Source organism: Ranitomeya variabilis, chromosome 2 (genome assembly GCF_051348905.1).
Source record: "Ranitomeya variabilis isolate aRanVar5 chromosome 2, aRanVar5.hap1, whole genome shotgun sequence".
In the NCBI taxonomy this organism is placed as follows: Eukaryota; Metazoa; Chordata; class Amphibia; order Anura; family Dendrobatidae; genus Ranitomeya; species Ranitomeya variabilis.
In genome coordinates, this window is record NC_135233.1 from 111,294,499 (window position 1) to 111,309,192 (window position 14,694).

Below are 14,694 nucleotides of genomic sequence, written 5' to 3' on the forward strand. Positions count from 1 at the left end.
CTGCAGCATGCTCTCAATATCGGGCAGATTTTTTTCCAGAAAGTATAAATATGGTTTTGAAAACCCATTCACTTGCACTGTACTGTAAATTGCTGCAAATTTTCGTTGCAAGTCTTAAATAGTTAACATAGCCTTAAAGGGGTAATCCCATCTCCAAGTTCCTATCCCAATATGTAGTAGGTGTAATAATAATATTAGCAAATTACTCCAATTAGAAGTGTAGCATACACTATGTTCCAAATTATTATGCAAATGACATTTTTTATCGGATTTTCCTAAATGATTGGTGCAAATGACAGTCAGTCTAAAGGTACCTTCACACTAAACGATATCGCTAGCGATCCGTGACGTTGCAGCGTCCTGGATAGCGATATCGTTGTGTTTGACACGCAGCAGCGATCAGGATCCCGCTGTGAGATCGCTGGTCGTTGCTGAAAGTCCAGAACTTTATTTCGTCGCTGGATCTCCCGCTGACATCGCTGGATCGGTGTGTGTGACACCGATCCAGCGATGTCTTCACTGGTAACCAGGGTAAACATCGGGTTACTAAGCGCGGCCCTGCGCTTAGTAACCCTATGTTTACCCTGGTTACCCGGGGACTTCGGCATCGTTGGTCGCTGGAGAGCTGTCTGTGTGACAGCTCTACAGCGACCACACAACGATGAAACAGCGACGCTGCAGCGATCGGCATCGTTGTCTGTATCGCTGCAGCGTCGCTTAGTGTGAAGGTACCTTAATAAAAGTAATCACCCGTTAGAGTATACATTGAATTTTATTGAAGAAACCTCCCAATGATAACAGTATAATCTGCAAAATGAATAAAACCTTAAAATGCACTGTTCCAAATTATTAGGCACAGTAGAATTTCTAAACATTTGATATGTTTTAAAGAACTGAAAATGCTCATTTGTGGAATTTGCAGCATTAGGAGGTCACATTCACTGAACAATAAAGCTATTTAACTCCAAAACATCCTAACAGGCCAAGTTACATGTTAACATAGGAACCCTTCTTTGATATCACCTTCACAATTCTTGCATCCATTGAACTTGTGAGTTTTTGGAGAGTTTCTGCTTGTATTTCTTTGCCTCCCAGAGCTGCTGTTTGGATGTGAGCTGCCTCCCACCCTCATAGATCTTTTGCTTGATGATACTCCAAAGGTTCTCTATAGGGTTGAGGTCAGGGGAAGATGGTGGCCACACCATGAGTTTATCTCCTTTTATGCCCATAGCAGCCAATGACTCAGAGGTATTCTTTGCAGCATGAGATGGGGCATTGTCAGCATGAAGATGATTTTGCTCCTGAAGGCACATTTCTGCTTTTTATACCATGGAGGAAAGTTGTCAGTCAGAAACTCTATATACTTTGCAGAGGTCATTTTCACACCTTCAGGAACCTTAAAGGGCCCTATCAGCTGTTTCCCATGATTCCGGCCCAAAACATGACTCCTCCACCTCCTTGCTGACGTTGTGCAGCCTTGTTGGGACATGGTGGCCATCCACCAACTATCCACTACTCCATCCATCTGGACCATCCAGGGTTGCTCAACACTTATCAGTAAACAAGACTGTTTGGAAATTAGTCTTCATGTATGTGTGGGCCCAATGCAACCATATCTGCTTGTGAACACTGTTTAAGGGTGGCCGAATAGTAGGTTTATGCACCACAGCAAGCCTTTGAAGGAGCCTACACCTTGAGGTTCGAGGGACTCCAGAGGCACCAGCAGCTTCAAATATCTGTTTGCTGCTTTGTAATGGATTTTTAGCAGCTGCTCGCTTAATCCGATGAACTTGCCTGGCAGAAACCTTCCTCATTATGCCTTTATCAGCACGAACACGTCTGTGCTCAGATTCAGCCACAAATCTCTTAACAGTGCGATGATCACGCTTAAGTTTTCGGGAAATATCTAATGTTTTCGTCCCTTCACCAAGGCATTGCACTGTTTGATGCTTTTCAGCAGCAGAGAGATCCTTTTTCTTTCCCATGTTACTTGAAAACTGTGACCTGCTTAATAATGTGGAACATCATTTTTAAGTAGTTTTCCTTTAATTAGAATCACCTGGAAAACCAATTATCACATGTGTTTACGATTGATTTCAGTGATCCATTGAGCCCTGAGACACAATATCATCCACGAGTTTATTTGAAAAACAAAACAATTAAATCTTTATGACACTTAAATCCAATTTGCATAATAATTTGTAACACAGTGTAGTTCTTCTGATTCACTATGTTGCTTGCGACATGGATGTCTAAGCTACTACAATTACCTGCACGTGGGGTAAGCGACATAGCGAATCAAAAGAACTATACTACGTTTCTAGTTGGAGGTATTTGCTAATATTATTATTATTACACCTACTACATATTGGGATAGGGTTTTGGAAATGGGAATACCCCTTCAAGGGTTTGTGTCCTAAGACCCCAACAATTGATTTATAGACCAGATCAAGAGACAGGAGCGAACAGCTCGGCTTCTATCATGCAAATGAAAAGTGAAAATGACCAATGCAAACCATGACCAGACTTTGAGCCAGCAGGGCATACTAGGTAATTTGAGCTCAGAAGTCGCAAGAAATTTAAGTGCAATTTTGTAAGTTTTAAGAACATGAGTATCAGAATAAATATGTCCCATTGCTTCCTTACCTGGCCAGAAAAACTCATGGCATATGGAGTTTATTGTGGGGACGTGGCCTGGACGGACATAGCTATAGTCAATGGGGGACTGTGGTTCTGCTGCCCAGCTGGGGTCATTTCTGTGGGCATAAGCCCTGATTTCAGCCAAAAGCTGCAGTCTGCACGGTCTGGTCTCATAGTCACGTCTGATAGAGAAAGATAGAAAAATACATATATAAAAAAAACATAAAAAGATTAAAACTAGAATACTCCTCCCTTCAAAAACTTTGCACTGCCCAGACTCTAAGCATATTTGTACCACTGTACGACTGCTCTCTCACTAAGGCACGATTTACAGTGTATAGCCAAGGGTTTGTGAAGGAGTGTAAAAAATAAAACTATATTTCGTCCAAAAAAACAGCACCCCTGCTGTCCATGGGACCTGTTTAGTATTGTCGCTCATACCTATTTAAAGGGAAACGGTCATCAGTAAATGACCTATACATGTACACAGGTTATAGCATTACATGTATTTAAGAAAAATGCTATTTTTTTCCTATCATAATCTGTATTAAATAAAACAGAATGAGAAATATTGCAATTCTTTTACTGACCACTGGGGCAATTCTAGACTCCTACTTCCTGTCCTTAAAGGAAGAGTTTACAGCAGTTTCATCATCAGCAGAGGCAGGATTATGACAAGTCACATCTATATACACTGATAACACAGGATCCACTAATCATAACAGGTTATGTCCCAGCTTTCCCTGCCCCCTCCCTGCACAATGACCTTTGCACACGCTCATTAGATGCTTCATTACAAAAGACAGTAGGAGTCAGTCTATTGCTATGTACATGTGTTTTTCCTGAAAGAAGCAAGTTAGAGTCTACAAAAGCCCCAGTTGCCAGGATGAAAATTACAAGCTTTCCAATTTTTAACCCCTTCAAGACCTTGCCCTTTTCCGTTTTTGCGTTCTCGTTTTTCGCTCCCCTCCTTCCCAGAGCCATATCTTTTCTATTTTTCCGTCAATATGGCCATGTGAGGGCTTGTTTTTTGTGGGACAAGTTGCACTTTTCAACGACATCATTGGTTTTAGCATGTCGTGTACTAAAAACGGGAAAAAAATTCCAAGTGCGGTGAAATTGCAAAAAAAGTGTAATCCCACACTTGTTTTTTGTTTGGCTTTTTTGCTAGGTTTACCAAATGCTACAACTGACCTGCCATTATGATTCTCCAGGTCACTGCAAGTTCATAGACACCAAACATGTCTAGGTTACTTTTTATCTAAGTGGTAAAAAAAAATTCCAAACTTTGCTAAAAAAAAAAAAAAAATGCGCAATTTTCCAATACCTGTAGCGTCTCCATTTTTCGTGATCTAGGGTCAGGTTAGGGCTTATTTTTTGTGTGCAGAGCTGAGGTTTTTAATAATACCATTTTGGTGCAGACACGTTCTTTTGATTGCCCGTTATTGCATTTTAATGCAATGTCGCGGCGGCCAAAAAAAACTTAATTCTGGCGTTTCGATTTTTTTTCTCGCTACGCTGTTTAGCAATCATGTTAATCCTTTTTTTTATTGATAGATCGGGCGATTCTGAACCAGCGATACCAAATATGTGTAGATTTGATTTTTTTTTTTTTTGTTTTATTTTGAATGGGGCGAAAAGGGGGTGATTTAAACGTTTATATTTTTTTTTCTTTTTTTCATATTTTTTTAAAACTTTTTTTTTTTTTTTACTTTTGCCATGCTTCTATAGCCTCCATGGGAAATTCCGGTCTCACTTTGTTACTTGCTTTCACCAGTGGTCTTCTCCTCAGTCATCTTCCAGGCAGTCCACTTTGACCAAGGCCTCTTTCACACTAGCGTCGTACGACACACGTCGCAATGCGACGTTGCGACGTACCGACGCAAACTGTGATAGCGCCGCACAACGGTGGCAGCGGATGTAGTTTTACAACGCATCCGCTGCCCCATTGTGATGTGTGGGGAGGCGGGGGTGGAGTTCCGGCAGCGCATGCGCGGTCGGAAAAGACGGTCACGACGCACCAAAAAACATTACATGTAACGTTTTTTGGTGGCGACGGTCCGACGCAACACGACGCAACCGTCGCACAACGGTTGCGACGTGTGGCAATGCGTCGCTAATGCAAGTCTATGGAGAAAAAACGCATCCTGCAAGCACTTTTGCAGGATGCGTTTTTTCTACAAAACGACGCATAGCGACGTGCAGTGTGAAAGTAGCCTGAAACAGCAACAAATCAACAAATGGTGTGATCTGACCCCAATGTACCTTGACCTTGCAGTTCACCTCTAATGTCTTTGGAAGTTGTTTTGGGCTTTTTGGTCACTATAATTATTTATCCGTCTCTTCCATTTGTCATCAATTTTCCCTTGAAACCAAATTCAAAGCAGTGGTCTACAGTCCCATAGACCATAAAATTCTGAATAATAAGTAAAATTGTAGTAACAGGAACATAAAGCTGTTTGAGATGGTTTTATAGCCTTTACCTTTAACGTGTTTGTCTATAACTTTCTAATCTCCTGAGACCACTCTTCGTTTTCTTTGGTGTATGTTCAGTGTGGTATACAATATGATACCAAACAGCACAGCGACTACTTTTCATCCTTCAAATAGGCAGACTGACTGATTACAAGTCTGTAGACAATTGTGATGCGAATTACAAAACACACAATAGTTTCATATGTCCCTATTGTTATATTATTTTAAAACTTTGGTAGGAGTACTATCATTTTCATTAACTTGCTTTTTTTCTTGTTTTTTTTTTTGCTATTGAACCACAATTCAAAAGCAATATCTGCTTTTCATAGTTGATATTTAGAATGACAAGTGACAACTGAGGCTTGTGACAGGCTGTAGCCACATACATCTATGGTGCCCGATCGCTGACAGCATGTAAACAAACACTAGATGGATGAACGGTAAGAGTTCTGGAAACGTTAAGAATTTTAAAAAAAAACCTCCCCTTTTTTTTTTTTTACTACTTACAGTTGTCAACTATTATTTTACATGGAGAGAATGATACAACACAAGGACTCGAACAACTAGAAAGGGCAATGGTAACGTCACTGCTTGTCGTAAACACACCTTTAATGGCCTTATCTGGAAACATACCGAGCATTCTGTGCATTATCAAGAATAAGGAAAAATATAGAACAAAAGCAACAAGGAAACAAAAGCTCCCTAAATTGTAAAGACACAATCATAACGTTAGTGTGCTGAAACATACAAAGCTCATGGGCCAAGGAACATTTAGTACCATGAGCATTTTTTTTTTTTTTTTTTTATGTAGTGGAATATATGAAGTAACCTATCATTTTCTACAAACCAAACTTCTGCTAAATGTATAATACAAAAAAAAAATTGTGCAGGAATTTGTGTGCGCCATACTGGAATGGTGAGACAGCAATCTGACCTGTTTGTTCCCATCAGCCTTTTTCATCCCTTCTCAGGGAGCCGCGCAGAGTTGTACATGGGCTCACAGAAACTCTATAACCTTTCCACCACAAACCCGCCTTTATCAGGAGAGGTTGAATACTAGCAGTATCGGCACTGACCTTAAATAATCTTTCTAGCTAGATAAAAACTGCATTACATGTGTTTACAGCTTAAATTGAAGCAATTTCACCAAGATATGAAGTTATCGTTTATTTATCAATAGATCGGAGAGGAGATAAATTGCAGATTACTGGTCAGTAGTGATGAGTGAATATACTCGTTACTCGAGATTTCCCGAGCACGCTTGGGTGTCTTCCGAGTATTTTTTAGTGCTCCGATATTTAGTTTTTTTCGCCACAGCTGGATGATTTACAGCTACTAGCCAGGTTGATTACATGTGGGGATTCCCTAGCAACCAGGCAACCCCCACATGTACTTATGCTGGCTAAAAGCTGTAAATCATTCAGCTGAGGCAATGAAAACTAAATCTCCGAGCACTAAAAAATACTCGGAGGACACCCGAGCGTGCTCGGGAAATCTCGAGTAACGAGTATATTCACTCATCACTGGTCATCCACCACTGGGACCCCACTGCTCCCGAGAACAGAGCTCTGCAGAGCTGCCATCTGAAAAGAGTGGCTGATGGGCATGTGCACCACGGCTCCATTCATGGTCTACTCTATGGGATTGCGAGACACAGGAGCGCTGTGCTTGGATATCGCCAGTGGTCCCATAGGCAATAAACTGAGCAGTGGTGCACGTGTTCAACCACAGCTCCATCCAGGCGGGGTGATACAAACAGGAGCTTTTCTTCTTAGTTATTAGGTATTTTTCATTTAACAATACTATATCCTTCACCTTATAAGACAAGTCCAACCTTTTCTCTAACGTAGAACTCAATTTCTGTCAGCAAGGAAAATGTTTTTTAATTCTGATCTGTAAAGCAACTACAAACCCTTACCTTATGAATGGCTTCAGAATGCGAGCAGTGTAGGGACTAACTATGCTGAGGTCGGCATCTTTATCTTCCGCGGCTCCTAGCCGATACAAGAAACGCATCGCGGAGTGACAGACACCTTTGGTTGTGGGCACTGCAGTCTATCAGAAACAAAAAAGAAGTGGAAATTGAAAAGGCAGAAGATGATCTGACTAAGAAAACAGGAGTGCCAGTAGTCATTCATCAACCACACCAAGGATACTTGGCAAGATAGCGATGCCTACGCTGATCTCAATAGTATCACGCTGTAGCTTAGCGGCACTAACACCGCAGCATCTTCTGTTAGATCCCAACCAGCTCTGTCAAAGCTCGGCATTCACAAAGCAGTCTGCAAGATGTTCGAATAAGTAATAATTAAGTCCCTGTTCTACTCTGGTTCCCCTCTAACTTCCCATTTGAACACATTCACTTATTATTAGTGTTGAGTTTCTCCCAAAACAGACTCGTACACAAGCATCTTCTCACCTGATATCTGTCCAAGATTCGCAGGTCCTTGCTTGTCGTCCTGTACACCGGCCCTGTGGGTACGGGCCGAGACACCGAGCCTTCCCTTGCTCCATAAACCCCTCCGACAAGCATTAGAGCGGCGTTCAATGACTGATCCAAGTCAAAGAGGGGCAAACCTCTTTCTCGCTTAGCTTTACGGACAAGCAGCTTCTGCCTCAGCCTTCGCGCTTCTGGAGTCACGGCTACAGCATTGGGACAGGCCTCCAGACGTTTTAGGAGCAGTTTTTCCTCATAAAGGCTGATAGCGTGGTACTGAGGAGTTTTGTTTTTATCCTTCACTATGGGTTGAGGTCGTCTCTTGTCACGAGCTCTATCCGCAGATGGACCCTTGTGAAGTTCACCCTCCCCCCGGTCCAGTTTCTCCTCTTCACTTTCTATTTCTTGTTTCACATGTATAGACGACTTGAAATTCTTTTGACACATAGGGGCTGAATGTGAGATGTTAGCAGAAGGCAAATATTCCATCCCGGGATCGATGACACCATCAGCATCCATCTCTTCATCATCTGAAATCAAATTAGAAAGCAATTAAATTTCCCAGTTTGCAAGAATGACTGATTAGCAACATATTAATAGTGAGAATATTGCACATTCACATGGTCCAAAACATTATAACAAGAACCATTTGCAGGGCCACAGAGTTTACAGTTGCTTTGAAGAGCGTCGGGAACAATTTCAATCAGGAAATCACTATTGACAATAAGGCTTGTAGTACCCTAGTCCAGCAACCATGTTGGTTAGTCTGTGGCTGCCGGACCAGAGCCCTATGAATGTCCTCCTTCAGCATTCCCTGTGCCCATTTTTATTATTAGGCTATTATTCCAACATCATTCATGCAGCATAACACAAGCATGATGTTACACTGGGTCTGCTAATCAGAACAAAAAGGTAGGAAAAGATTCGTAAGCTTCTGGTCTGGCAACCACAGATTAGCGACATGGCCACCGGGCCAGGGACCTGCAAATCTTTTTGGACAACTCTACTGCTCTAACTTTTTGAAGTGGTATCATGAAGATTAGAAAGGATTAATATGACAACCACAAGCTATGCTATGCTGCCAAGTAGTCATGTATCTCCCTCATCGTTGACCTAAGCCAAAAGTGGGGAACAAATATAGACAAAGGGTTTTTAGTTACATTCATCACACGGCACAACACATCAAATAATACCAGCAATGACACAAGATTATGCCACAAATACAATAGTACTGTTGCAGAGATTTTACAGGTTAAAGTAACTATATAATTTGTCAATTGTAGGTGAAATGATCCAGAAGAAGGAATCGAATGTACAGAGATCAAATAAAACCCACACAGAACGCAATCACTGATCTACAGGACAAAAGTGAAATACTGTAAAAGTTTTGTATTGTGAGGTACACATACACACACACACACACACACACACACACACACACAGTGGGTGCGGAAAGTATTCAGACCCCTTTAAATTTAAATTTTTCCCTCCTTGTTTCATTGCAGCCATTTGGTAAATTCAAAAAAGTTCCTTTTTCTCATTAACCCCTTCATGACCGAGCCTATTTTGACCTTAATGACCTGGCCGTTTTTTGCAATTCTGACCAGTGTCCCTTTATGAGGTAATAACTCAGGAACGCTTCAACGGATCCTAGCGATTCTGAGACTGTTTTTTCGTGACATATTGGGCTTCATGTTAGAGGTAAATTTAGGTCGATAATTTCTGTGTTTATTTGTGAAAAAAACGGAAATTTGGCGAAAATTTTGAAAATTTTGCAATTTTCACATTTTTATTCTGTTAAATCAGAGAGTTATGTGACACAAAATAGTTAATAAATAACATTTCCCACATGTCTACTTTACATCAGCACAATTTTGGAAACAAAATTTTTTTTGCTAGGAAGTTATAAGGGTTAAAATTTGACCAGTGATTTCTCATTTTTACAACAAAATTTACAAAACCATTTTTTTTTAGGGACCACCTCACATTTGAAGTCAGTTTGAGGGTTCTATATGGCTGAAAATACTCAAAAGTGACACCATTCTAAAAACTACACCCCTCAAGGTGCTCAAAACCACATTCAAGAAGTTTGTTAACCCTTCAGGTGTTTCACAGCAGCAGAATCAACATGGAAGGAAAAAATGAACATTTAACTTTTTAGTCACAAAAATGATCTTTTAGCAACAATTTTTTTATTTTCCCAAGGGTAAAAGGAAAAACTGGACCACGAAAGTTGTTGTCCAATTTGTCCTGAGTACGCTGATACCTCATATGTGGGGGTAAACCACTGTTTGGGCGCACGGCAGGGCTCGAAAGGGAAGGAGCGCCATTTGACTTTTTGAATGAAAATTTGGCTCCAATCTTTAGCGGACACCATGTCACGTTTGCAGAGCCCTCGTGTGCCTAAACATTGGAGCTCCCCCACAAGTGACCCCAATTTGGAAAATAGACGCCCCAAGGAACTTATCTAGATGCATAGTGAGCACTTTAAACCCCCAGGTGCTTCACAAATTGATCCGTAAAAATGAAAACGTACTTTTTTTTTTTCACAAAAAAATTCTTTTAGCCTCAATTTCTTCATTTTCACATGGGCAACAGGATAAAATGGATCCTAAAATTTGTTGGGAAATTTCTCCTGAGTACACCGATACCTCATATGTGGGGGTATACCACTGTTTGGGCACACGGCAAGGCTCGAAAGGGAAGGCGCGCCATTTGACTTTTTGAATGGAAAATTTGCTCCAATCATTTGCGGACACCATGTCGCGTTTGGAAAGCCCCTGTGTGCCTAAACATTGGAGCTCCCCCACAAGTGACCCCATTTTGGAAACTAGACCCCCCAAGGAACTTATCTAGATGCATAGTGAGCACTTTGAACCCCAAAGTGCTTCACAGAAGTTTATAACGCAGAGCCATGAAAATAAAAAATAATTTTTCTTTTCTCAAAAATGATTTTTTAGCCCGGAATTTTTTATTTTCCCAAGGGTAACAGGAGAAATTTGACCCCAAAAGTTATTGTCCAGTTTCTCCTGAGTACGCTGATACCCCATATGTGGGGTAAACCACTGTTTGGGCACACGTCGGGGTTCGGAATGGAAGTAGTGATGTTTTGAAATGCAGACTTTGATGGAATGCTCTGCGGGCGTCACGTTGCGTTTGCAGAGCCCCTGATGTGCCTAAACAGTAAACACTCCCCACAAGTAACCCCATTTTGGAAACTAGACCCCCAAAGGAACTTATCTAGATATGTGGTGAGCACTTTGAACCCCCAAGTGCTTCACAGAAGTTTACAACGCAGAGCCGTGAAAATAAAAAATAATTTTTATTTCCTCAAAAATGATGTTTTAGCAAGCAATTTTTTATTTTCACAAGGGTAACAGATGAAATTGGACCCCAATAGTTGTTGCCCAGTTTGTCCCGAGTATGCTGGTACTCCATACGTGGGGGTAAACCACTGTTTGGGTGCACGTTGGGGCTCGGAAGGGAGGGAGCACCATTTGACTTTTTGAACGCAAGATTGGCTGGTATCAATGGTGGCGCCATGTTGCGTTTGGAGACCCCTGATGTGCCTAAACAGTGGAAACCTCTCAATTCTAACTCCAACACTAACCCCAACACACCCCTAACCCTAATCCCTACTCTAGCCATAACCCTAACCACAACCCTAACCCCAAAACACACCCCTAACCACAACCCTAACCACAACACACCCCTAACCCTAAACCCAACCCTAACCACAACCCTAACCCCAACACACCCCTAACCATAAGCCTAACCACAAGCCTAATCTTAAACCTATTTCCAACCCTAGCCCTAATTCCAACCCTAACTCTAATTCCAACCCTAACCCTAAGGCTATGTGCCCACGTTGCGGATTCGTGTGAGATTTGTCCGCACCATTTTTGAAAAATCTGCAGGTAAAAGGCACTGCGTTTTACCTGCGGATTTACCACGGATTTCCAGTGGTTTTTGTGCGGATTTCACGTGCGGATTCCTATTGAGGAACAGGTGTAAAACGCTGCGGAATCCGCACAAAGAATTGACATGCTGTGGAAAATACAACGCAGCGTTTCCGCACGGTATTTTCCGCATCATGGGCACAGCGGATTTGGTTTTCCATAGGTTTACATGGAACTGTAAACCTGTTGGAAAACTGCTACGAATCCGCAGCAGCCAATCCGCTGCGGATTCGCAGCCAAATCCGCACCGTGTGCACATAGCCTAATTCTAAGGCCATGTGCACACGCTGCGGAAAACGCTGCGGATCCGCAGCAGTTTCCCTTGAGTTTATAGTTCAATGTAAACCTATGGGAAACAAAAAACGCTGTGCACATGCTGCGAAAAAAACTGCACGGAAACGCAGCGGTTTACATTCCGCAGCATGTCACTTCTTTCTGCGGATTCCGTAGCGGTTTTACAACTGCTCCAATAGAAAACCGCAGTTGTAAAACCGCAGTGAAATCCGCAGAAAAACCACGTTGAATCTGCGATAAGTCTGCAGTGGTTTTGTACTGCGGATTTATCAAATGCGCTGTGGAAAAATCCACAGAGGACCAGAATAACCCTAACCCTAACCCTAGTTCTAAACCTAGTGGAAAAAAATATATATATATATTTTCTATATTTTATTGTTGTCCCTACCTATGGGGGTGATAAAGGGGGGGGGTTCATTTACAATTTTTTTTATTTTGATCACTGTGATAGGTTTTTTCACAGTGATCAAAATGTACATGAAACGAATCTGCCGGCCGATTCGGTGGGCGCACTGTGCATGCGCCCGCCATTTTGGAAGATGGCGGCGCCCAGAGAGGAGACAGACGGACACCGGGAGGCTCGGTAAGTAAGGGGGAGCCCGGGGGTGGATCGGAGCACAGGGGGGGTGGATCGGAGCAAGGAAGGAGCGGACAGGAGGATGGGGGAGCGGACAGGAGGACGGAGGGGACCGGACCACAGAACGGAGGACTGGGGAGGAGATCGGTGGTGGTGGGGGGGCAGATCAGGTTTTCCAGCCATGGCCGATGATATTGCAGCATCGGCCATGGCTGGATTGTAATATTTCACCACTTTTCATAGGTGAAATATTACAAATTGCTCTGATTGGCTGTTGCACTTTCAACAGCCAATCAGAGCGATCGTACGATCGTAGCCACGTGGGGGCAAAGCCACCCCCCCTGGGCTAAAGTACCACCCCCTCTGTCCCTGCAGATCGGGTGAAATTGGAGTTAACCCTTTCACCCGGCCTGCAGGGACGCGATCATTCTGTGACACAGCATATGCGTCACAGGTCGGATTGGCACCGACTTTCATGACGCATACGCTGTGTCACAGGTCGGGAAGGGGTTAATGTACACTCTGCACCCCATCTCTAAAAAAAAAACAAACGTAGAAATTTTTGCAAATTTATTAAAAAAGAAAAACTGAAATATCACATGGTCATAAGAATTCAAACCCTTTGCTCAGACACTCATATTTACAGTGCCTTGCGAAAGTATTCGGCCCCCTGGAACTTTTCAACCTTTTCCCACATCATGCTTCAAACACAAAGATACCAAATGTAAATTTTTGGTGAAGAATCAACAACAAGTGGAACACAATTGTGAAGTTGAACGAAATTTATTGGTTATTTTAAATTTTTGTGGAAATTCAAAAACTGAAAAGTGGGGCGTGCAATATTATTTGACCCCTCTAACTTAATACTTTGCTGCTCCTCCTTTTGCTGCGATTACAGCTGCAAGTCGCTTGGGGTATGTCTCTATCAGTTTTGTACATCGAGAGATTGAAATTCTTGCCCATTCTTCGTTGGCAAACAGCTCGAGCTCAGTGAGGTTTGATGGAGATCGTTTGTGAACAGCAGTTTTCAGCTCTTTCCACAGATTCTCGATTGGATTGATGTCTAGACTTTGACTTGGTCATTCTAACACCTGGATACATTTATTTGTGAACCATTCTATTGTAGATTTTGCTTTATGTTTGAGATCATTGTCTTGTTGGAAGACAAATCTCCGTCCCAGTCTCAGGTCTTTTGCAGAGTCCAACAGGTTTCCTTCAAGAATGGTCCTGTATTTGGCTCCATCCATCTTCCCATCAATTTTAACCATCTTCCCTGTCCCTGCTGAAGGAAAGCAGGCCCAAACCATGATGCTGCCACCACCATGTTTGACAGTGGGGATGGTGTGTTCAGGGTGATGAGCTGTGTTGCCTTTACACCAAACATCGTTTGGCATTGTGGCCAAAAAGTTCGATTTTGGTTTCATCTGACCAGAGCACCTTCTTCCACATGTTTGGTGTGTCTCCCAGGTAGCTTGTTGCAAACTTTAAATGACACTTTTTATGGATATCTTTGAGAAATGGCTTTCTTCTTGTCACTCTTCCGTAAAGGCCAGATTTGTGCAGTGTATGACTGATTGTTGTCCTATGGACAGACTGTCCCACCTCAGCTGTATATCTCTGCAGTTCATCCAGAGTGATCATGGGCCTCTTAGCTGCATCTATGATCAGTCTTCTCCTTGTTTAAGATGAAAGTTTAGAGGGATGGCCGGGTCTTGGTAGATTTGCAGTGGTATGATACTCCTTCCATTTCAATATGATCGCTTGCACAGTGCTCCTTCGGATGTTTAAAGTTTTGGAAATCATTTTGTATCCAAATCCAGCTTTAAACTTCTCCACAACAGTATCACGGACCTGCCTGTTGTGTTCCTTGGTCTTCATGATGCTCTCTGTGCTTCAAACAGAACCCTGAGACTATCACAGAGCAGGTGCATTTATACTTGACTTGATTACACACAGGTGGATTATATTTATCATCACTAGGCATTTAGGACAACATTGGATCATTCAGAGATCCACAATCAACTTCTGGAGTGAGTTTGCTGCACTTAAAGTAAAGGGGCCGAATAAAATTGCACGCCCCACTTTTCAGTTTTTGAATTTCAATAAAAATGTAAAATAACCAATAAATTTTGTTCAACTTCACAATTGTGTTCCACTTGTTGTTGATTCTTCACCAAAAATTTACATTTGGCATCTTTATGTTTGAAGCATGATATGTGGGAAAAGGTTGAAAAGTCCAGGGAGCCGAATACTTTCGCAAGGCACTGTAAGGGTACCGTCTCACATAACGATTTACCAACGATCACGACCAG

General features: G+C 42.2%; 1 protein-coding gene across 2 annotated transcripts in view; it reads right to left on the bottom strand.

Annotated features, from left to right (window-relative positions):
• The window catches only part of KAT14 (lysine acetyltransferase 14), a 46,494-nt gene that overhangs the window by 4,129 nt on the left and 27,671 nt on the right, over positions 1–14,694 (bottom strand). For both annotated transcript variants that reach the window (XM_077282823.1, XM_077282822.1), the window contains 3 exons: positions 7,535–8,082; positions 7,034–7,170; positions 2,647–2,822 (listed from right to left, as the gene is read on the bottom strand). In XM_077282823.1, coding sequence (XP_077138938.1) covers positions 2,647–2,822; positions 7,034–7,170; positions 7,535–8,082 — 861 coding nt within the window. The remainder of the gene's footprint in view (positions 1–2,646; positions 2,823–7,033; positions 7,171–7,534; positions 8,083–14,694) is intronic.